At 42.0% G+C, this 22,653-nt stretch overlaps 1 protein-coding gene and 1 non-coding gene across 3 annotated transcripts in view; one reads left to right on the top strand and one right to left on the bottom strand.

The window, feature by feature from the left end:
• The window catches only part of ddc (dopa decarboxylase), an 82,799-nt gene that overhangs the window by 54,782 nt on the left and 5,364 nt on the right, over positions 1-22,653 (top strand). For both annotated transcript variants that reach the window (XM_033049987.1, XM_033049994.1), the window contains exons 8-13: positions 387-481; positions 3,859-3,926; positions 4,573-4,649; positions 9,615-9,634; positions 16,880-16,978; positions 17,968-18,069. In XM_033049987.1, coding sequence (XP_032905878.1) covers positions 387-481; positions 3,859-3,926; positions 4,573-4,649; positions 9,615-9,634; positions 16,880-16,978; positions 17,968-18,069 — 461 coding nt within the window. The remainder of the gene's footprint in view (positions 1-386; positions 482-3,858; positions 3,927-4,572; positions 4,650-9,614; positions 9,635-16,879; positions 16,979-17,967; positions 18,070-22,653) is intronic.
• Positions 10,367-10,438, bottom strand: trnae-uuc. Its single transcript has one exon. It is a non-coding gene; the product is annotated as a tRNA-Glu (tRNA).

The following is a 22,653-nucleotide window of genomic DNA, read 5'->3' on the forward strand; positions in this document are numbered from 1 at the left end:
ACAAAATTACACACATGGCAGTTCAGAAGCAAAGCTGGTGACTGTGAAGTCGGGAATGCTGTAGAGTTAGCATTTATTGCCTAAACATATCGACCCTTTGAGAAAAGTTTCTTGCTGGACCATTGGCAGTTCTGAAATGACCCATGGGCCAGTCGAAATAAGGACAGCACATTTCACACCTGAAGGACATTACTGAACAGGATGAAGTTTTGGGACAATTGATACCTTCACATAATCTGTACTTCCATCCATCAGATACATGTATTATGATTCCATTCCCATAATTATGTTGCACGCATGTCTGTACATTTCATGTTTTTGTTATTTCATGGTTTAAAATTATCAAATATTATTTTATTACTGATTAACATTGTGTGATATTTCAGGTAACTCTGAAAATATCTGGATGCACATTGATGCAGCCTATGCTGGAAGTGCTTTCATCTGCCCAGAATTCAGACCTCTTTTAAATGGAGTGGAGGTAAGGGCTTCACCCTTTGATGCATTGTTCTGAATCTGTGCACTGTGAGTGTCCTGAGATGAAGAGCCTGGCTGCTTGGCCCAAGCCACACAGGGCCAAGTATTGGGATGGTCAGGAGGATTTGCTTGCATTTACTGGCATATAAATAGTATGTTACAACAATAGCAACCAAAATTGTATGCTCTAGGATGGGTTTAATTTTTTTTTAAATGTTGTTATCAAAGCAGATCCTCATTTTCACAAATATTTGTGGAGTGCTGACTGTTTGTGATGTGAATCATGGCAGGCAGCATGGTGATGGGGTATTTGTGATCATGTGCCCACAATGAATACCCGGTAGCAGTATGCAGAGAAGAGAGAATGTGACTCTGATAGTGTGCCATTTAGAGTTCAATATTGTAGTCTGACCCGAAAAGTCCCCTACTCCGTTTCTCCTGAGATGCTACCTGACCTGCTGAGTTACCCCAGCATTTTATGTCTGTCTTTGGTGTAAACCAGCATCTGTAGTTCCTTTCTACACATTGTAGTTAATACCCTCTTTTAACCAAGGAGTGTTGAGCGTTTAATCAGCAAAAAGGATTAAAAGGTCAACGCATCACTGCCATTACATCAATCATCAACAACCTGTAGGTTAGTTACTGGCTTCTGATTGATTTGATGCCTCTGTGCATGTTTCACGTTGCAAATGTCCACCAGGATTACGATGTTCAGAATTGTAGGATATTTAGATGACTACAAACTTCCTACCACAAATCACAGGCCAAGACACTGATATGCCTGTGGGCATTACCCTTACAATCAACATGAAAATGAACAGTGAACATTGTCCCACATGGACCGCAGTGAGGAACAGTGTGCGAGACATTTACACTTCAAAAAGAAACTCCTCGTTGAAATCTGCCAGCCAGAGTAAGATCAAAGACGTGCAAAGGCTGGATCACCAGATCTATTAAGGGAACCATAGCAACAAATTATTACGCAATTGGTTACTTTCGGGCTATTGCTTGCAATCTCTGTTTCCTATGCAGTGCGTCGTAATGGAAGTAATCGAAATAGTTATTTCAAAGTGAGATAATTACGTTTAATTTCTCCTTGCTGGTAACAGTAAACAAAGAAAGCCTGCAACTGTGCACAGATTGCAGCCATTGACTTGTTACTCATCACCTTGCAGATATCACCCATGTCAACCCTACTCTCCACTGGAACTGAGAGAGTCCATTTCTTCAGTGCCTTTAGTGAGTCACTTTCATTACTGACTCATGCCAATCTTTATACTGACAACAATCCTAAATCTGTTAGATAAAATAAATCCCATTGTGAGATCTTAGAGTCCACAGCCGTGTCTAGAAATACACTGAAAATTTACAAGGTTGACAGATAACATAATAATAAACGAATAAAATTCAATAAAGCCCTAGTCCTTAGTGCAACCAAGACAATTTACAGTTCATAACATATTTGGGGTTGGACAGGCTAGATGCAGGAAGATTGTTCCCGATGTTGGGGAGGTCCAGGACAAGGGGTCACAGCTTAAGGATAAGGGGGAAATCCTTTAAGACCGAGATGAGAAGAACATTTTTCACACAGAGAGTGGTGAATCTCTGGAACTCTCTGCCACAGAAGGTAGTTGAGGCCAGTTCATGGGCTATATTTAAGAGGGAGTTGGATGTGGCCCTTGTGGCTAGGGGGATCAGGGGGTACGGAGAGAAGGCAGGTACTGGATACTGAGTTGGATGATCAGCCATGATCATATTGAATGGCGGTGCAGGCTCGAAGGGCCGAATGGCCTACTCCTGCACCTATTTTCTATGTTTCTATATTTGGAGTTTGAAGTGTTTAAAAGTACAATGGTTGTTGAATGTGTTGCATTGAGAGTAATACACGCTTGGATTTCCTGGAAACAGGCACATGTTTGAGAAAAATAATTAAATTAACACTGGAGCATTTACTGGACTGATTGAAGCATTAAACCTGCCTCTGCTGTTTCCATCAGGGCTTCTCTGAATGCCGGAGGGCAAGTCATGGCTTAGAGAACTCTCCCCATTGCAGACAGTCAGCGTCAGAAAAGGTTGCCATGGAGATGAGAGAAAATGTGGGAAGGAGCAGAATGTGGACACAGTACCGCTCAGTGCGTCAGGCCTGGACTCTCCCGATTCAATAAATTGACCTGTTCAACCCCTTAAAACGCTGTAGGCCAGAAGCAAGCTGATCAAGGAGCCAAAGATCACTGCAAGCAACTCACATTAGATTTTTTTTAAAGGTTGCCATCAGTGAAGGGAACTCCGGAAAATGATCTAAGTTTCTGCTGATCATGGAGCAGTGAGGCTGAGGATGGCCATTCACCCGAAGGTCCAGGTTTTTTGGTTGCTGTTGTAAAGGCAATGGAAATACTGAGCAGGTCAGGTGGCATCTGTGGATTGAGAAATCAAATTAAATTGCAGACCCGCAGTACCAGAAAAGAGTGATTTTAAAACAAAAAATGGTTTTAAGTTGCAGAGAAGGTGATGGGAGGTATGGTTAAGGCAAAGGGAATGCTCTTGATAGGGTGAGAAATGGTCAAATGGTTTAATGGACAGTTGATGGGTGTACATTGCTAATCAGCTCTGCAGTAGTCAGACAAATAAAAATGTTATTAGCTCTGAATTTATATCCAAGCCTCCATCCCACCTTCAATCCAAGTTCCCTTGGTGGCTAGCAGCCCCATCATTTGCTGTTCTGGTTATGAAGACCCACTCCAAACTGCTTTCATTTATTAAGAATGGCCTTCTCCTTCAAGTGGATAACGATTATATAGATTTTAAACTTAGGAAGAATAGACTGTTACTTGTCATGTTGAGCCCTATGGTATCTTCACCAATATATTGGGTATTTTCTCTATGAAAAAGTTGTGCTTCATGTTCATACTTTGTCACTTCCCAACCCAAACCCCATTTGAACAAGATGTTTTTGGAGATCTTCAGGTTGCATAGCATCCATTTGACATTGATGTTGCAATATAAATGAATTCTACTCTGTTGATCTTTGCTCGTTCTTATTAATGTCTCTCCTAAGTAATGTTTTTTCCACATTCGTTCTTCTGCTTAAGTGCTAAGTAAGCAATAAGTGTCTGCAGCCCTTAATTAGTTACTGGTACTGAGGAATGTGAACTATGGATTTGGCGGACTTGATTTGGCGCAACTAAGGCCTAAATGCAATATTAACCCCATTATGTGTCAGCTCGCAACACATGTGTCAGCAGCACATAACTTCATGATGTCAGCTGTCTATACAAATTGTACAGCTTATGCAGAAGTCATAAGGCATAAGATGCGGTTATGATATTGTGTAATTAGACCTTCAATCACAAAATATTTCTCAGTTTTCTTTCTTTTTTTCAGTTTTCCAATTCTTTCAACTTTAATCCTCACAAGTGGCTTTTGGTGAACTTTGATTGCTCAGCCATGTGGTAAGTTACCATGTGGTAAGAAGTTGCATACTTAATGCTTGTACCTAAAGAATATTCTCCTGAGTAGAAATAGAACATAGAACAGTACAGTACAGGAACAGACCCTTCACCCACAATGTCCATGCTGAACATGATGCAATGTTAAAGTAATCTGCTCTGCCTCAAGAGATCCATTCTCCTCATAGAACATGCCATTCAGCCCACATTGTCTGTTCCAAGCACGATGCCAATTTAATCTTCTTGGCCTCAAATGATCCATTCCCCTCATAGAACACATGACAGTGCATCATTATAATGGGCCCTTCAGCCCACGATGTCTGTGCCGAACATGATGCCAAGACTAACTTTTTTATTTGCCCGCACATAATCCATATTCCTCCATTCTCCGCATATCTATGTGCCATGAATAGATCTATTTATTTGCAATGCAATTGACTGCAATAGCATTGGCAAATGATTTTTGTTTGTTTGTATTAGCTGTCATTATATCCCAATCATGTTCAGTTGTTTCTTCAATTATCATTTTCTTTCTTAATATCGGAATCAATCTCATGTACATGTTTACATCATGAGATTAGAGTAATGGTATCACATTTGAAATGGAGCAAGTAAGAAGAAGGAATCACAAATATTTTGTTGATTTTAGGGTGAAGAAAAGATCAGAAATTATTGGAGCTTTCAAAATGGATCCAATTTATCTAAAACATGATCATCAAGACTCTGGTATGTTTCAGATTATAGTTTTTATTCAAATTCTGTGAATATGGCTAACGGAGCTAATCTTGTCTGAATGCTTACCATGTTACGAATTATTTTTCATTTGTTACAGCTCTGTGCATCTGCCTAGTTCCTGGATGTGATCATTCTGACAGAGAACAGGTCCTGAGCACATTAGATATAAGTGCGTAGGAAGGAACTGCAGATGTTGGTTCCCATTAGCCATGAGCGAGACCAAGTTTAAACAATCTCACAGTAGGCAATCATTTAACTCCTCTTCCCATTCCCTTACTGACTTTCTGTCCTGGGAATTCCCCACTGTCAAATTGTGGCCACAAGGAAATGGGAGGAACAACACCTCATATTGTGCTTGGGCAGCTTGCAACCCACTGGTATGGACGTTAATTTCTCTCATTTCAAGTAACTCCTACATCTACTTCAACTTATCACTTCTTGATCAAAATCTTGTGACATTTCTTCCATAGTCTCCACAAGATCTAATTCTTGCTGACAACACATCATAGCGTTAGGCTAAAGGTCATTGTGGATATGGCTGGAATAGCTCACTTAGGTATTCCCAAGTAATGTTTGAACTGGGGATGCAAGGTGTGCAGGAATATACAATTATTATATGATAAATATGTATTCAGCCTAGATTGAATGGGGAAGATGCTAATTAAAATGACACTAACCCTATGATGTGATGGCAACAGGAATTAGCAAATGGGAAGGAGGGCTGAGTGGGGTGTGGAGTGGCAAGGTGTGCAGAGGGATAGTTCAGTCAATTATTTTTCGGTTGCCTAGTACCTTTCCATTAGTTGTCCAGGCAGTAAACTTTCAGGAAAAGGGGACATGAGACTGAGAATATTCCCATTAGCCTGACTGGAATTCAGGCGACAGTGGGGATTTACCACAAACAGTTCACTTATAGAGATCATAAGAGTGAAACACTGGTTATAGACGCAAAAAGCTGGAGTAACTCAGTGGGACAGGCAGCATCTCTGGAGAGAAGGAATGGTTGACGTTTCACATTACTGAGTTACTCCAGCTTTTTGTCTTTCTTCAGTTTAAACCAGCATCTGCAGTTCATTTCTACACCTGAAACACTGGATAGATCGATACAAGCTTATGACTTAGAAACCACATCTGTCATAGCTACTAAATTTCAATCAAGAATAGGGATTTCAAAGAAATTCTTGATGAAATAATCCTGAAATTTAGTGATACATTTATCCCCAACCCTAAACGAAGACTGACTAGAATGGAATCCGAGCAGTGCAAGGTCAAATTTTGTCCCAGGATTCAGTTGCAAGGAATTCCTGCCTTGTCACAACATCCTTTCAATCTAAGGAAAATCAAAAGAAATTGCGGATGCTGGAAATCTGAAACACTCAGCAAGTCAGGCAGCATCTGTGGATAGGGATACTCTGAAGAAGGGTCCCAACCGAACAATGTCATCTGTCTGTTTCCTACGCAGGTGCTGCCAGACCTGAGTTTCTCCAACACTTTGTGTTCAAGATTTCAGCATCTGTAGTTTCTTGTGCCAATGGACAGGGATATGTGTTGACTCTCTCCACAGTCACAGTGGTGCGCCGGTAGAGTTGCTGCCTTACAGCGCCGGAGACGTCTGAAGAAGGGTTTTGGCCCGAAACGTTGCCCATTTCCTTCGCTCCATAGATGCTGCTGCACCCGCTGAGTTTCTCCAGCTTTTTTGTGTACCTAAAAAAAAGATGCTGTCTGATTTGAGATTTGTTTCTGTCATGTTCTGTTTTTATTAACAATATAACATGCCTGATCATAAACTGGCAATTGCAAAAGGGCTGCACGGTGGCGCAGCAGTAGAGTTGCTGCCTTACAGCTCTTGCAGTACCGTTGACCCGGGTTCGATCCAGACTACAGGTGCTGTCTGTATGGAGTTTGTACGTTCTTCCCATGACCTGCGTGAGTTTTATCCGAGATCTTCGGTTTCCTCCCACACTCCAAAGACGTACAGGTATGTAGGTAAATTGACTTGGTAAATGTAAAAATAAATTGTCCCTAGTGTGTGTAGGAGAGTGTTACTATACGGGGGTCGCTGGTCGGCGAGGACTTGCTGGGCCAAAGGGCCTGTTTTCGCGCGCGCTGCATCTCTAAACTAAACTAAACTAAAGACATTGTCTCCCATCATTTGTATCCTATAAACGTAAATTACATATAACACATCATCACCAGTTGATCAATGGTGATGTTGGCAATCTTCTTCTTTCGTGTGGCGTGCACAGCCTAAAGTTGTAGGACAACTTGTTCTATTTGATCTTCTGTTTGTGCACGTCGAGTTGATTGCATTAGTCGAAACAGGGCGGACCACGTGAAGGTTGCAATCTTCCACCCCATATTGGCAATAAAAGGCTGTTTTTCCCTTTGTCGTTGATCAAGGGAAATTAATCACAGGACAGAATGTTCCAAATTTGGATACTAGGTGTTTGATTTGGCACCAGTACTGCTACTGTGTTACTGAGTTTCCATCTCTTACCTGAGGCAGTCAACTCAGTCATTTTCAAACAGACACAGGTACCCAAGACTGAGAATAGATCCTGGCTGCCAAAACTGGCTGAACCTCGTGTGAACACTGACCTATTAGTTTAAAATATTATATAAAACATTACTGCTAAATCAAAAGAATAGTTTATTTATCATGGTCTGAGCTGCCCCTGTCCCTTTCGATCATTCTAGTTCTCTCCCAGTCCTCCAATTATTTTTGTCCCCATTCCCATACCTTCCCCCATCATCTAGTCTCACCTCCCCACTCCCACCCCCTTTCTGTTTCCATCCACCTACTTCACACATATTTCACCCACATGCTTTCTGAAGAAGGGTCCCGACCAAAAACACCTATGCAAGTTCTCCAGGGATGTTACCTGACCTGCTGAGTTACTCCAGCATTTTGTGTCTTTCCTTGGTAATCCCACGTTTGCAGTTCCTTGTTTCTACCTTTCACCCCAGACCTTGTCTCATCCCGGTTCCATCCGTCATTCACCTCTCACTCAATGACCCACTATCACCCTCCTTCCTAATCTGATTCCAGCACTGGCAGCTTTTGCATTTTCTGCTTATCACCTTACTTCAGCTGCCTGCACATTCACCATTCTTTCCTTTCAACTGGCCCCATCTGGCTTCTCCTTTTATTTTCCTCTTCCGTCTGTCTCCATTCATCAACAACCTGCCTCTGCCACACAACATCATTCCTTCCCCTCCCCTGCCTGGCTCCATATACCCATAATCCTTCAGCCCTCCTCGGTCCACCATTCACCTCTTGCTGCTGTTTCGCCTCTCTGGATGTAACAAGTAGAATGAATGAAGGAGAGCCAGTGGATGTGGTGTATCTAGACTTTCAAAAAGCCTTTGACAAGGTCCCACACAAGAGAATAGTGTGCAAAATTAGAGCACATGGTATTGGGGATAGGGTATTGACATAGAGGGGTGCAATGAAGCATGGGTGTGCTTGTACATCAGTCACTGAAAGGAATCATGCAGATACAGCAGGCAGTGAAGAAGGCCAATGGTATGTTGGCCTTCATTGCGAGAGGATTTAAGTTTAGTAGCAAGGTCCTACTACAGTTGTGTTGGGCCCTGGTGAGGCTACACCTGGAGTATTGTGTGCAATTTTGGTCTCCTAATTTGAGGAAGGACATTATTTCTATTAAGTGCAGCATTAGTTTCACCAGGTTAATTCCCGGGATGGCGGGACTGACGTATGATGAAAGAATGGGTCGAATGGGCTTGTATTCACTGGAATTTAGGAGAGGGGATCTTATAGAAGCATATAAAATTCTTAGATGATTGGACAGGGTAGATGCAGGAAAATGTTCCTGATGTTGGGGTCACAGTTTAAGAATAAGGGATAGGGCATTCAGGACTGAGATGAGGAAAAACTTTTTCACCCAGAGAGTTGTGAATCTATGGAATTCTCTGCCACAGAAGGCAGTGGAGGCCAATTCACTGGATGTTTTCAAGAGAGTTAGATATAGCTCTTGGGGCTAAGGGAATCAAGGGATATGGGGGAAAAAGCCAGAACGGGATACTGATTATGGATGATCAGCCATAATCATATTGAATGGTGGTGCTGGCTCAAAGGGCTGAATGGTCTACTCCTGCACTTATTTTCTATGTTTCTATATTTTCCTCCTTTCTTCTTTATACCTCCTGCCTCCCTCTCACCTCAGTCCTGGTGTACATTTTCGACCCGAAACATCGATCATTTCTTCCCCCCACAGATGCTGCTCCACCCATCTATGCCAGAGGAGGTGGTTGAGGCAGGTACTATAACAGCATTTAGAAACATAGAAACATAGAAAATAGGTGCAGGAGTAGGCCATTTGGCCCTTCGAGCCTGCACCGCCATTCAATATGATCATGGCTGATCATCCAACTCAGTATCCTGTACCTGCCTTCTCTCCATACCCTCTGATCCCCTTAGCCACAAGGGCCACATCTAACTCCCTCTTAAATATAGCCAATGAACTGGCCTCGACTACCCCCTGTGGCAGAGAGTTCCAGAGATTCACCACTCTCTGTGTGAAAAAAGTTATTCTCATCTCGGTTTTAAAGGATTTCCCCCTTATCCTTAAGCTGTGACCCCTTGTCCTGGACTTCCCCAACATCGGGAGCAATCTTCCTGCATCTACCCTGTCCAACCCCTTTAAAAGACACTGGACAGGTGCATGGATAGGAAAGGTTTAGAGGGGCATCTTAGTTGGCCCAAAGAGTCTGTTTCCATGGTGTATGCTGTGACCTACTTGCTTCAACCAGCAGATTCTCTGCTACTCCAGATTCCAGTATCTGCCGTCTCTTTTGTCTGCATATTATTCTGCCTGCTCTATGAGAATCTTCAATATCAGTATCTCAAATATTCAACAAATTATTTGAAGCTGCGTTGATTTATTTAAACAAATTAATTTCATTTTAAAGTAACTTTTCTCTTTTTATTTCCAGGACTCATCACTGATTATAGGGTGAGTGTGCTTACCAGTGATTGCTGCAGTTAATTGCTGCGGTTTTGGGCAGCTTTAGCACTGTAGCTTCCAGCTAACTTTGCATGTGATCATTTATCCACGCCCCCAACTGTTCTTTTAAACGTATGTTTGCTGTTGTAATTTGGGTTTCCTTAATGTTTTAGCTGCACTTCAAGGCTAATACGATTCTTCCTTGAAATAATAATGAGTCTGAACTCTGTATCGTCAAAGTGCTCAACAATCATGAGATGTGCAATCAAACCAAATCCCTTTCCAGTGACACACGTGTTATCAGATAACGTTCAGAGCAGAAACTCATTGCTGGCGTTTCACCAGATTCAGAAGTCAACTTGGAATCTCTGCCGCCATCTAGCGGAGAAAGCTAAGCAGTGCTGAAAGAAAATACATTGGTACCTTGGCTTCGCTTAGCTTAGCTTAGTTTAGATACAGCATGGAAACAGGCCCATTGGCCCACTGAGTTCACATCGATCAGCAATCACCAATTTATCCTAGACACAAGGGAGAATTTACCGAAGCCCAATTAACCTACAAACCTGCACATCTTTGGAATGTGGGAGCAAACCATTGCACCCAGTGAAAACTCACACAATCACAAGGGGAATATACAAACTTGTACAGACAGCACCCGTAGTCAGGATTGAACCCCGGTCACTGGTGCCGCAAGGCAGCAACTCTACTGCTGCACCAGCGTGCCTCCTCTAAAAGTTTCAATTCCCATACCGGGAGTCGAACCCGGGCCGCCTGGGTGAAAACCAGGAATCCTAACCGCTGGACCATATGAGACCTTCTGGTTAAAGATGACTTAATAAAATGATGCCCTTACTAAATGAGCCAAAGAGGTATTAGTGTCATTCACAATTTAGAAATCATCTACAGTTAAATGAATGCATATAATGCAACAAACATTTGGAATAAGAATATTAGAACAGAGAATGTAAGAGGCATAAGCCGGGTGGCCCTGCTAAACCTATTGTACCAGTCAGTAATATCAAAACCTCAGCTCCACTTTCCTGCCCATTGTTTTGACTCACACAGTCCAAAAATCTGCTTCAGCCTTTAATGTGCTTCATGTTTTCTGGGGTTGGTAATTCCAAAGATTCATAACCTCCAAGACAAGAAATGTCTTGACCTTTGTTTAAAGTAGCTGCTTAAAGGAGATTATCTGTCTGTGTTTACCATTCCTCCATCAGGAGAAATATTCTCAGAATATTTACTGTCAACTCCTCTCAAAATTATTTATTTTTAGTGAGATCAGTCTACTTTTTCCAGAGCATAAGGTCATTCTGCCGATTGTTCCTGATAAGATGAAGCATGTATGAGGGTAGGGTGTTTTTGAGAGCTGAGTGTATTATTTGGTATAACGTTTATACATTGTTGTACTGGTGTTAGTTTGCACATGACAGGCTTCAATAAAGAATTGACAGCTCTATTGACAGCTCCACCTCTGTTACTTGCCTTAGTAAGTACCAAAGAACCACCAGACATGATGTTGCAGAGATGCTCCTGCTGAGTCAGAGATGTTACTGCTTGACGGTGCAGTAAGACAATGTTGTTCTGCGCAAATAACTCAATCCATGGCAATGAATTTCTTCAAATACAACAGTAATGATGGCAGGCAGTGCACATGGTGGACATGGTGAATTGAAGAACTATCCAGCCATTTTCCCTGTATGTGGAACAGGTTTCTAAGGATGAACAATCTGGTCAAGGATAAGGAAAGAGAAAAGATGATATTTTTGCTCATGGTAGGGCTGGAGTCATGCGACATGCTGATGGCACAACCAGAGCCATGAATCATGGACATGTACAGGAATACAGGTTGTTTTGCTATAATGCAAGTGACGTGTCAGCACTTATTTGTATTACGTAGGATAAATTGTTTATAATGCAATTTGGATCGTGAACCAGAGAGCTACTTAAAAACTACTTTTGAAATTAAAAGCAGGAAAAAGATTGTTGTGTGTGTGTAAAAAAAAAAAAAAAATGTCTAGGGGAAAAATAACAGTTTCCGTGTTATCTCCCCACAGAAATCAGACACCATTGTCTCTTGAGAACACAGCTGTTTCTTTAACTGCAGCTGGACATTGACATTCTAAAAGCAATCGCTTTTATGCATGTGCAACGGTACCTTAATAAACAATATAACATGCAGCCTTTAGATTTTAGCTTGTAGTAATAAAAATAAATTTACTGCAATTGAAGAAACATTAGCTGATAAACACAAGCCGAATAGAGTTACAGCTTCCGTTCCAATTAAGTAGTCATGGGAAAATGAGAGATTTATGTCTATCATACCATTACCTTGTACACCAAAAGGCAATACAACCGGAGATGAGGTGCGGCAAAGACAGACAACAAGAAGGACATTTTGTGGGTTCAGCTGTGGGTAAAGTCTCTCTGGCACTATTGCAGGTGGAATTTGCTGAAGACACATGTGAGCATGAGGCTAAAAAGGCGAGCTAACATAACTTTATATGAGACTTCCTTTGGTCAGAGAGTAATCTGTCTGATGTGTGCAAAGATTGCAGGAGCAAACTAAGGAGAGCAAGGAAAGTTTGATCACTCTTGAGCCAAAGATACTGGTGAAGCCTCGTGGTGGTGAATGGGAATGTGGTTTTTCCAAACGTGGGTTACTAATGTGAGATGGAATTCTAAAGAATCTACTTTCTATGGTGAAAAGAATATTCTTTGAAAGCCATGGATTTGAAGTGCTGACCATTTGGGCTTCTTCCTGCAAAGACTGGGCATGTGTCTGTTTTGGAGCAGGTGAAGGAGAATTTGAATCGGGATGATGGGGAACTTGTAGGGAAAGTATGTCAAAATCATCATTACTGTAGTAATTGATAAACACCTTCAGCCTGTGGTGCCTTTAATGTTAACAGCTGATGTTCAGAAATGTTCTTACACAAAATATTGATTGCTATATACATAGTTACAAAGGCACTGGTAGCAAATATAGAATAAGATCTAGGAGACATAGTTGATTGGCATTATCAGTACCTCTTAGATCACAGATGTTGAAGACTATATGCAAGTACATTTATCTATATTACTAAAAGTCTGATCTTGACCACTTCCTGTTGTTCTGTATATTGATTTTAGAAAAAGACGCTGCCACTTACGGCTGTTATTTTTGGCCATCTTACTCAGAGTCCCCCTCCGCTGTGCAGGACAAGAGGATTTTTCCCATTGATGAAAAAATAAAAGAGTTATTAGTGTTTAAAAAAATGTTGAGATTCTCTCTCCTGAAGGCCACGCCCCTTCCGGAGGGACTATAAAACCGGGAAGTGTTGAGTGCCTCAGTCAGTCTCTGCAGGATGGGGGAGAGGGTCACGTCTCTCAGTCTGAGCTGTAACACTGAACACATGTCTACTAAACTGTGAGTGTGGTTTTACTGACCTTGAGTGCCCTTAATGTGGTTTGAAAATGAAAATGTGGTTGGGTTTGAAATAAAGCACAGCAAATGGTGGTTGGTGGTGGTGGTTGGCTTACATTAAAGCACAGCAAATGGTGGTTGGTTTCAATTAAAGCACAGCAAATGGTGGTTGGTTTGAAATAAAGCACTGCAAATGGTGGGTGGTTGGTGGTAGTTGGTTCGAAATGAAGCACTACAAATGGTTTTTAGTGGTGGTTGGATTGAAATAAAGCACTCCAAATGGTTGTTGGTGGTGGTTGGTTCGAAATAAACCACATGATTAAAAGTCTAAACTTGACAACTCCTTGTTTGCACTGTATATTGATTTTAGATAAAACGCTACCACTTACGGCTGTGATTTTTGGCCATCTTACTCAGTCCCCCTCCTCTCATCAGGTGCAGAGGATTCTTCCCATCAATGAAAAATAAAAGTGTTATTAGTGTTTAAAAAATGTTGAGAATCTCTCTCCTGTCAATCATGCCATGAAGGCCATGCCCCGGTGGGAGGGGGGAGGGATCATAAAACCCGGAAATGTGTGTGTTACTCAGTCTCTGCAAGATGGGGGAGGGAGATGTCACGACTCTGTCTGAACTGTGAATCAACTGAACACACTGTCTGAACTGTGAATCAACTGAACATACTGTCTACTGAACTGTGTGTGGTGTTTTGTGTGGTTTTATGGTGGTTTCACCCTGCTTGAAATGGTATGAAACTGCATTTGAATGTGGTGGCCTTGCACCCTGCATGAAATGGTATGAAACTGCATTTGAATTTGGTGGCCTTGCACCCTGCATAAAATGGTATGAAACTGCATTTGAATTTGGTGGCCTTGCACCCTGCTTGAAATGGTGTGAAACTGCACTTGAATTTGGTGGCCTTGCACCCTGCTTGAGTGGCATGAAACCACACTTGAATTTGTTGGCCTTGCACCCTGCTTGAAGTGGTACGAAACCGCACTTGAATTTGGTGGCCTTGCATCCTGCATAAAATGGTTTGAAACTGCACTTGAGTTTGGTGGCCCTGCGCCCTGCTTGAAGTGGCAGGAAACTGCACTTGAGTTTGGTGGCCTTGCACCCTACTTGAAGTGGTATGAAACTGCACTTGAATTTGGTTGCCTTGCACCCTGCTTGAAGTGGTACGAAACTGCACTTGAATTTGGTTTTGCACCTTGCTTGAAAGGGCATGAAGCTGCACTTGAATTTGGGGGCCTGGCACCCTGCTTGAAATGGCATGAAACTGCACTTGAATTTGGTGGCCTTGCACCCTGCTTGAAATGGTAGGAAACTGTATTTGAATTTGGTGGCCTTGCATCCTGCTTGAAATGGAATTTCAAGGAATAGCCATGAGTCAACTGCCAGCCCACCAGTCGCGTGAGCTGCCAGCACATCAGGCTTGAGTGACTGAGCTGCCACCCCAAGAATCCATTTGGCTCGCATTGTCCATACTAGCCCTCTGGAAACCAGTCCCTTCAGCCAACAACATCCATCCCAGCACTCCAGAACCCATCCCACCCCCTCCCACTGGCCACCAATATTGGAATTGGTGGAGAGGTGGAATATTGTGTTGGGGGACCAGCCCTCCCGTGTGAACATGGGGCCCAACGGGTCACATTTAGTCTAGTAATTTATATATCTCTGTGAATATTTTTTTGTATGTTGTTAACATTTTATGATCTAACATTGGTTTGCTGTATCAGCCACTGCAATTTACTGACTTCAACACGTATGTTTTATTGGTAGCTCTACATCTGCCACTTGCCTTAGTAAAAATCAATGCTGCAGAACTATCAGACATTACACTCCTTTAATGCCACAACTTCACTTTGAGAAAATTACATCATTATATATTGCTTTCCAAACTGTTGTATAGGATGGAAGTGGGGAAATTGAACAAAGAATTTAAGCTCTGTACTTCCTTAACACGTTCTTACTGCTATCCAGTAACTAGTACATCCCCACTACCTTGTCTGCTAGGATCTGTACATAACTGTTTTAATAAACCAGACACCTTGTTACACTGTTGCATTTATCGCTCACACTCTTTGTCTTCGCACCTTCTCCAATGACCTTTCTTTTTCAATTCTTCTGAAGAAGGTGTAGCTTATCTTTCAATGGCCCTCTAATGGAGGAAGAAGTAAAGAAGGAACAGCCGCAGCACATGAATGTGGAGAGAATGAAAGAATGGCAGGGGACCAAGCTCTCTCTAATCTGTTGGCAGTATGTTTCTTCAGGGATCCCCTGGAATCTCTGTATTCATTCACAGTTCCATGATTGTTCACAGCTGTTGTTTCACACCTTGGGATCTTGAAGACATTAAACTGCACTATACAGCTTGTTGGTGACATTTTAAGAATTTTATCATGTAACTAATAATAATAATAATAATAAATTTTATTTATTGGGCGCCTTTCAGACATCTCAAGGACACCTTACATAGATTAACAGGAATATAAACATATAATCAGAATAAAATAAATAATAAAGACATCACAAAGACACAAATTAAAAACAGAATTCAGTCCAAAAACAGAAAATCAAAAACACAATGTGAAGAGAGCAGCGGCAGCTAAAGCGGCGCCAGCGGCCACTCTCTCTTCACGGCAACCATCTTGGACAAAGACTAACAGAATTACATTACAGACAAAAAATCATCCCACCACAATGGATACCACTGTGGGGGAAGACACAATGTCTCCAGCGCGGCGACCCAGGCAAGGCATCGCCCGCTCCGCTCCGCAATAGCGCTCCAGCGCTGTGCCGCCACCGAGGCCAAGGTGCTGGGCGGTCCCCTGGTCGACGGGCAGCCCGGAGAAAAAGCTGCCTCACCGACCAGGTAGGGACCTAGAAATAAAGTTGACTCCTACCCCCCACATTAAAAAGTCCATATCCCCAACGAACGAAAAACAGGACTCACTAAAAACTATAAAAAAAGCGAATTAAAACAGACGGCTGCTGGCTAGCAGCCGTTCACCAAGATGGCTCCTTCCTCCTTGTGGAACTAACATGTCCAAATGTAATTAGAATGTGATATTTGGTGTCGAATTTGCCAGGAAACTGTCTGCTTTGTGGCAGAAAGCCACTGAAAGAACACTCTCCATTATATTCTCTCATATTTATTTAAATACCCTTTTTTGAATTACCAGCTATTATCTTTAGAGAAAGAGATATTGCCCTAAAGCTGTTCTAAGATCTTTGGTGTTAGATCCTTTTCTCAGATATTTTCCTAAAATTCACTGGTGAAGTGCAGACCTACATTTGTACATTATGAACAAAGCTAAGCTGTGACTGATTTTGGGAGACTGAGAATCATTCTGAAGAAGTGTCTCGACCCGAAACGTCACCCATTCCTTCACTCCATAGATGCTGTCTCACCCGGAGTTTCTCTAGCTTTTTATTTACCTTTGAGAGACTGAGTAGTTAGAAACCAACAAGATTAAGGAAAGAATCGAAGGAAAGCCTCCTCTTGTTATTGCCTTTTGCATTGGCAATGACTGACCCCTTCTGCAGCTTCCTTATGCTTACACTGCTCTCCATTCCTTAAGAATATAGTCACATACTAACTCTCACTAGTTAATCACGTGTGTTTGCCTCTGCTAACTTTTTGATACAATTACATTATTGATGATCGAGGAAATTACAGGCAATAAATGCATAAGCTTGAAATGCATCTCCACTTCTAGCATTTGGAGAATTTATGCCAAGTTGATTATTTAAAGCCACATGGAAACCCTGAGGAGTTATGAAGCAGATGTAAATCACTATGTTAATCGGTAGAAGATAATGTTTTAAGTGACAATGTTTACATTCAGCACTGGCAGATTCCTCTGGGACGCCGATTCCGCTCTCTGAAAATGTGGTTTGTGTTCAGATTGTATGGAGTAAAAGGACTTCAAGAATTTATTCGCAAGGTAAGGGACCAGCATTAACAAGTACTGATTAATATTGAAAACACCTTTAAGGTGCATTGTAAAATCCTTGCAATACAGTGTACTATCTGTTTACCCCATTTTGATAAAGCCACAGGTGGCACATTTATCTCGATCACTGGAGTGGCTGAGTAGAATAAGCATATCTTCACAATTAAATAGTGAGAAAATCACTGCCTGTTCCTTTAAATGCACTCTGTGAACATTTGCACAATGTTTAAGCTTGGAGTAGGTTCTGAAATGCCCAATGTTTGCGAATGTCCCTATAAATAGTAAATGTAAAAAAGTACAATACTATGCCTGTTTAAACACAACTTGTATGTTGAACTCAAACTCAAGTGTAGATCAATAAGGGAAAGTACTTATGGTGTATGACGTGTGACGATGCACACAGAATTTGTTGGGAAACCATCTGATGCACTAAAGTGAATTGTGCTTGGAAATGCCTAGACCAATTCCCCAGCGGGCATGATTTCACATGGAAAAGATCATTTATACAATTTAAGCTTGGTTAAATCATGAGAAATAAATGCAGCATGCAACTATTTTCTAATCTTCCAAAAACATTGCTGTATGGTCGGCATGGTGGCGCAGCAGTAGAGTTGCAGCCTTACAGCGCCAGAGACCCGGGTTCGATCCTGACTACTGATACTTGTCTCTACGGACATTGTACGTTCTCCAGTTTCCTCCCACACTCCAAAGACATACAGCTTTGTAGGTTAATTGGCTTGGTATAAATGTAAATTGTCCCCAGGGTGCAGGATAGCATTAGTGTGCAGGGATTCGCTGGTCGGCGTGGATTCTGTAGTCCGAAAGACCTGTTTCTATCTGTAAATGAAACTAAACCTCACATTATGGGCTTTCTTTTACATTATTTTGATTTTGTGAGAAATCTTTTATTTTTGGTTAAACGTATAATGATGAAATGCTAATATTTCAATGTCTACCCATGTTGTGTTTACGTGTTGCAGCACGTGGCTCTATCGCATGAGTTTGAGAGCTTGGTACGTCACGATGAGCGTTTTGAAATTGTTGGTGATGTGATATTGGGACTGGTGTGTTTTAGAATAAAGGTATGTAGAAAAAATATTGTTCATATTTTAAGAGCTCCCGATAGTTCCTCTCCTAACCTTTCCATATTAGCATGGAATTCTGCATTTGTAGTTGATATCCACAGCCACTGGGACCATTCCTGGTTTGTGCATTGATCTACATTGTAGTTGATATCCACAGCCACTGGGAACGTTCCTGGTTTGCACTTCCATGTACATGCAAGCAGAGCTTCTTTAAAGGCCTGTCCCACTGACGCGACTTTTCACTCGCCTGAAAAACCTCGAGCTGGATCGACCGTCAGCGATGAAACCGCGAGTCGGGTCAACCGTCTGCGCACACACACACATACCGCAAAGGTGGGGGCCGGGGAAAGCGGGGGAGTGCTGTCTGAAATTCACACCGGAAGGTAAAAGACGGCGTGCACAGTTCGGTAAGTCCTTTAGAGAGGGTGAAGGGGAGGGGGGGGGGGGGGGGGGGGGGGGAAGAAGGAGTGGAGACACTTTTAAGAAGCCAGCCAACATTTAATAAAGTTTAGCGGGCATTTAACATTACCGGTCGGTTTACTTACCTTTTTTTTCTCAACGAGCTTTACCTTCGACTAACTTCGATTGACTTTGACTATCTACAAATGGCATTATGACCCACTACGACCTACCTCATCTAAACCCACGAGTAAAAAAATATAGATTTTTTTCCATGGCGACCTTTATTTTACTCGCGGGCATTTTTCAGCATGTTGAAAAATACGCTGCGACCTAGCTGAGCCCTTGAGCACGCGAGGACTACTCTCAAGCATAGAAACTGCTAGAGTCAGTTATTAAAGATGGGATAGCAGCATATTTGGAAAGTGGTGAAATCATTGGACAAAGTCAGCATGGATTTACAAAAGATAAATCATGTCTGACGAATCTTATAGAATTTTTCGAGGATGTAACTAGTAGAGTGGATAAGGGAGAACCAGTGGATGTGTTTTAGCTGGACTTTCAGAAGGCTTTCGACAAGGTCCCACATAAGAGATTAGTATACAAACTTAAAGCACACGGTATTGGGGGTTCAGTATTGATGTGGATAGAGAACTGGCTGGCAAACAGGAAGCAAAGAGTAGGAGTAAACGGGTCCTTTTCAGAATGGCAGGCAGTGACTAGTGGGGTACCGCAAGGCTCAGTGCTGGGACCCCAGCTATTTACAATATATATTAATGATTTGGGCGAGGAAATTGAATGCAACATCTCCAAGTTTGCGGATGACACGAAGCTGGGGGGCAGTATTAGCTGTGAGGAGGATGCTAGGAGGCTGCAAGTTGACTTGGATAGGCTGGGTGAGTGGGCAAATGCATGGCAGATGCAGTATAATGTGGATAAATGTGAGGTTATCCACTTTGGTGGCAAAGACAGGAAAGTAGACTATTACCTAAATGGTGGCCGATTAGGAAAAGGGGAGATGCAACGAGACCTGGGTGTCATGGTACACCAGTCATTGAAAGTAGGCATGCAGGTGCAGCAGGCAGTGAAGAAAGCGAATGGTATGTTAGCATTCGTAGCAAAAGGATTTGAGTATAGGAGCAGGGAGATTCTACTGCAGTTGTACAGGGTCTTGGTGAGACCACACCTGGAGTATTGCGTACAGTTTTGGTCTCCAAATCTGAGGAAAAACATTCTTGCCATAGAGGGAGTACAGGGAAGGTTCACCAGACTGATTCCTGGGATGTCAGGACTTTCATATGAAGAAAGACTGGATAGACTCGGCTTGTACTCGCTAGAATTTAGAAGATTGAGGGGGGATCTTATAGAAACTTACAAAATTCTTAAGGGGTTGGACAGGCTAGATGCAGGAAGATTGTTCCCGATGTTGGGGAAGTCCAAGACAAGGGGTCACAGTTTAAGGATAAAGGGGAAATCCTTTAGGACTGAGATGAGAAAAACATTTTTCACACAGAGTGGTGAATCTCTGGAACTCCCTGCCACAGAAGGTAGTTGAGGCCAGTTCATTGGCTATATTTAAGAGGGAGTTAGATGTGGCCCTTGTGGCTAAAGGGATCAGGGGGGAGGGCAGGTACAGGATACTGAGTTGGATGATCAGCCATGATCATATTGAATGGCGGTGAAGGCTCGAAGGGTCAAATGGCCTACTCCTGCACCTATTTTCTAAGTTTCCATTTAAGCATGAAGGAGAGTTACAAAGACGTCCTAGGACCTCGTGTCAACCATGCTGCGAGTATGACTCGAGGGCAAACTCGTCTGAACTCGCGAATTAGGTCGCCACAGTGGGACAGCCCCTTTAGTATGGTCCACAACAAACCTCCTCTGAATATTGGACACAAGAACACAAAACAGAGGCTATTCATCTCTTCTGCCACTTTCTTTCAAACGATTGAAAAATTCCCTACATCTCTGTTCCTTTTCCAAATGCAATCACACTGATTGATTACGGGCCACCTCACGGTGAACAGGAGTTAAAAGAATGGACGTGAAGACAAATATTTGGGATGTAATTAAAAATAGGGCTATAATAGCAGGAAATTTCAATTTCCCAAATATTAACTGGGATTGCCTAGGCATTAAAGGCTCAGAGGGGGCAGAATTTTTGAAATGTTTTCAGGTGTTTTTTAAAACAGTTTAAAGATAGGCCAACATGGTAAAGAACATTACTGGATCTTGCCTTGGGGAATGTAACCAGCCAAGTGGAGCGAATCTAAGTGACGAGCATTTTGGAGATACTAACCATAACTGTATATTTCAATGTTGTTGTGTAAAAAGATGGGGATAGACAAGGATTAAAGGTATTAACTTTGGGGAAGGCCCATTTCATTGAAATAAGACAGGACCTTGCTGATTGATTAGGAGCATTTACTTGCAAGTAAGTCTACATCTGCATAGTTGGAAGCCTTCAAAGGAGAAATAACAAGAGTTCAAGGCCATCGTGTTTCTGCAAGGAATAAAGCTGGGGTTAACATATATAGACAACCGTGGATGTTGAGGAATATCAAGGATTGGATAAAGAGATATAAATAAGCATATGGCAGGTATAGAGAATAGCAGCTGGGTATTAAAGTGTAAGTTCGAAGTTGTCTTAAGTCTGAGGTTGTTTTATAAATGTATTAATAACCAGGGAACCAGTGGGGCCCATTAGGGACAAGAAGGCAATCTGAATGTGGAACCATAAAATAATGGTGAGGTCTAAATTAATCCTTTTCATCATTCCAACTACTTCAATGTTGGAAAATTCAATAAGACAGTAAGTGAAATTCAAGTGCAAGTCTCCATAAATAAAGATGAGGTGCACAATGGCTTGAAGCTTGAAGGTGGATATATATCCAGAATCAGATGAGATTTATTCCAGGCTGCTGCAGAAGGCATAGGAAGAGATTGCTGAAGCTCGTGCTGAGATTGTTATATCTTCACTTGTATGCAAGTGTGGAACCAGATAATTGGAAGGATGTTAATGTGGTCTCTCTTTACAAAATAGTCAGCAGGGTCATTCATTCGTTCGTGCCGCTGCCCACCTGGTAATTACTAGAGCCAGGATTTTTCCATAAATGCCTTTTCATGCCTTTTTTGATGATTTCACCAAGATAATGCCTTTTTCACGATTGAGTGCCTAAATCAGCCTTTTTTTGCCGTTTTGCTGAAAGGTCGTGCTATTTTCTCTAGTTGTACCGTGATTACAATTTTGTTAACACGTTAATATTAATGTTATTATTAACTGGTTAACATAGTATAATATAAGAAAATTTCCACCACCGGGGCAAAACCGGGGGCGCCACCATCGGTCATTCATTCGTTCGTGCCACTGCCCGCTGGTTCAGCCTTCTCCAAGAACTATTTAAGAAAGAACTGCAGATGCTGGAAAAATCAAAGGTAGACAAAAAATGCTGGAGAAACTCAGTGCGTGAGGCAGCATCTATGGAGAGAAGGAATGGGTGACGTTTCGGGTCGAGACCCTTCTTCAGACTGATGGGGGGTGCGGGAAAAGAAAGGAAGAGGCGGAGACAGTAGGACTAGAAGGGGAGCTGGAAGGGTGAGGGTGAGGAGGGAGAAGACAAGTGCTATCTAAAATTAGAGAAGTCAATGTTGATACCGCTGGGGTGTAGACTACCCAAGTGAAATACCCAAGCTTGTTTCCTCACTACATTTATCGCAAATCTGTGTTTTCGAGTGATCTGTGCAAGGCATTCATTGATGTTGGAATTCCACTGTGGAAATTGGAAAACAAATCTCAGTTTTTTTTAGCGAAATACACAAAGGAACATATACCAAGCGGATCATCATTACAGAAAAATTATGTTGACAGCAACTTCAACATTGTAGTGCAGAAAATTAGAGATGAAGTTGCATGCAACACAATATGGATCTCAATAGATGAGAAAACCGATGCTGTGGGGAGATATGTTGCCAATGTGGTCATCGATACACTGGGAGCAGGTCAAAGGAGTATTTGTTGACATCGCAAATAAAGGAGAAGTCAAACAGCTCAACTATTGCTCAGTTGTTTACAACTTCACTTGCTGTACTTTGACCAGAAGGCATAAAACACAAGAATGTTCTTCTGTTTGTGACCCAAAATGTTGCATTTGACATGCTTAGCTCAAGGACTTCATAGAATTG

Source organism: Amblyraja radiata, chromosome 2 (assembly GCF_010909765.2).
Source record: "Amblyraja radiata isolate CabotCenter1 chromosome 2, sAmbRad1.1.pri, whole genome shotgun sequence".
Taxonomy (NCBI): domain Eukaryota; kingdom Metazoa; phylum Chordata; class Chondrichthyes; order Rajiformes; family Rajidae; genus Amblyraja; species Amblyraja radiata.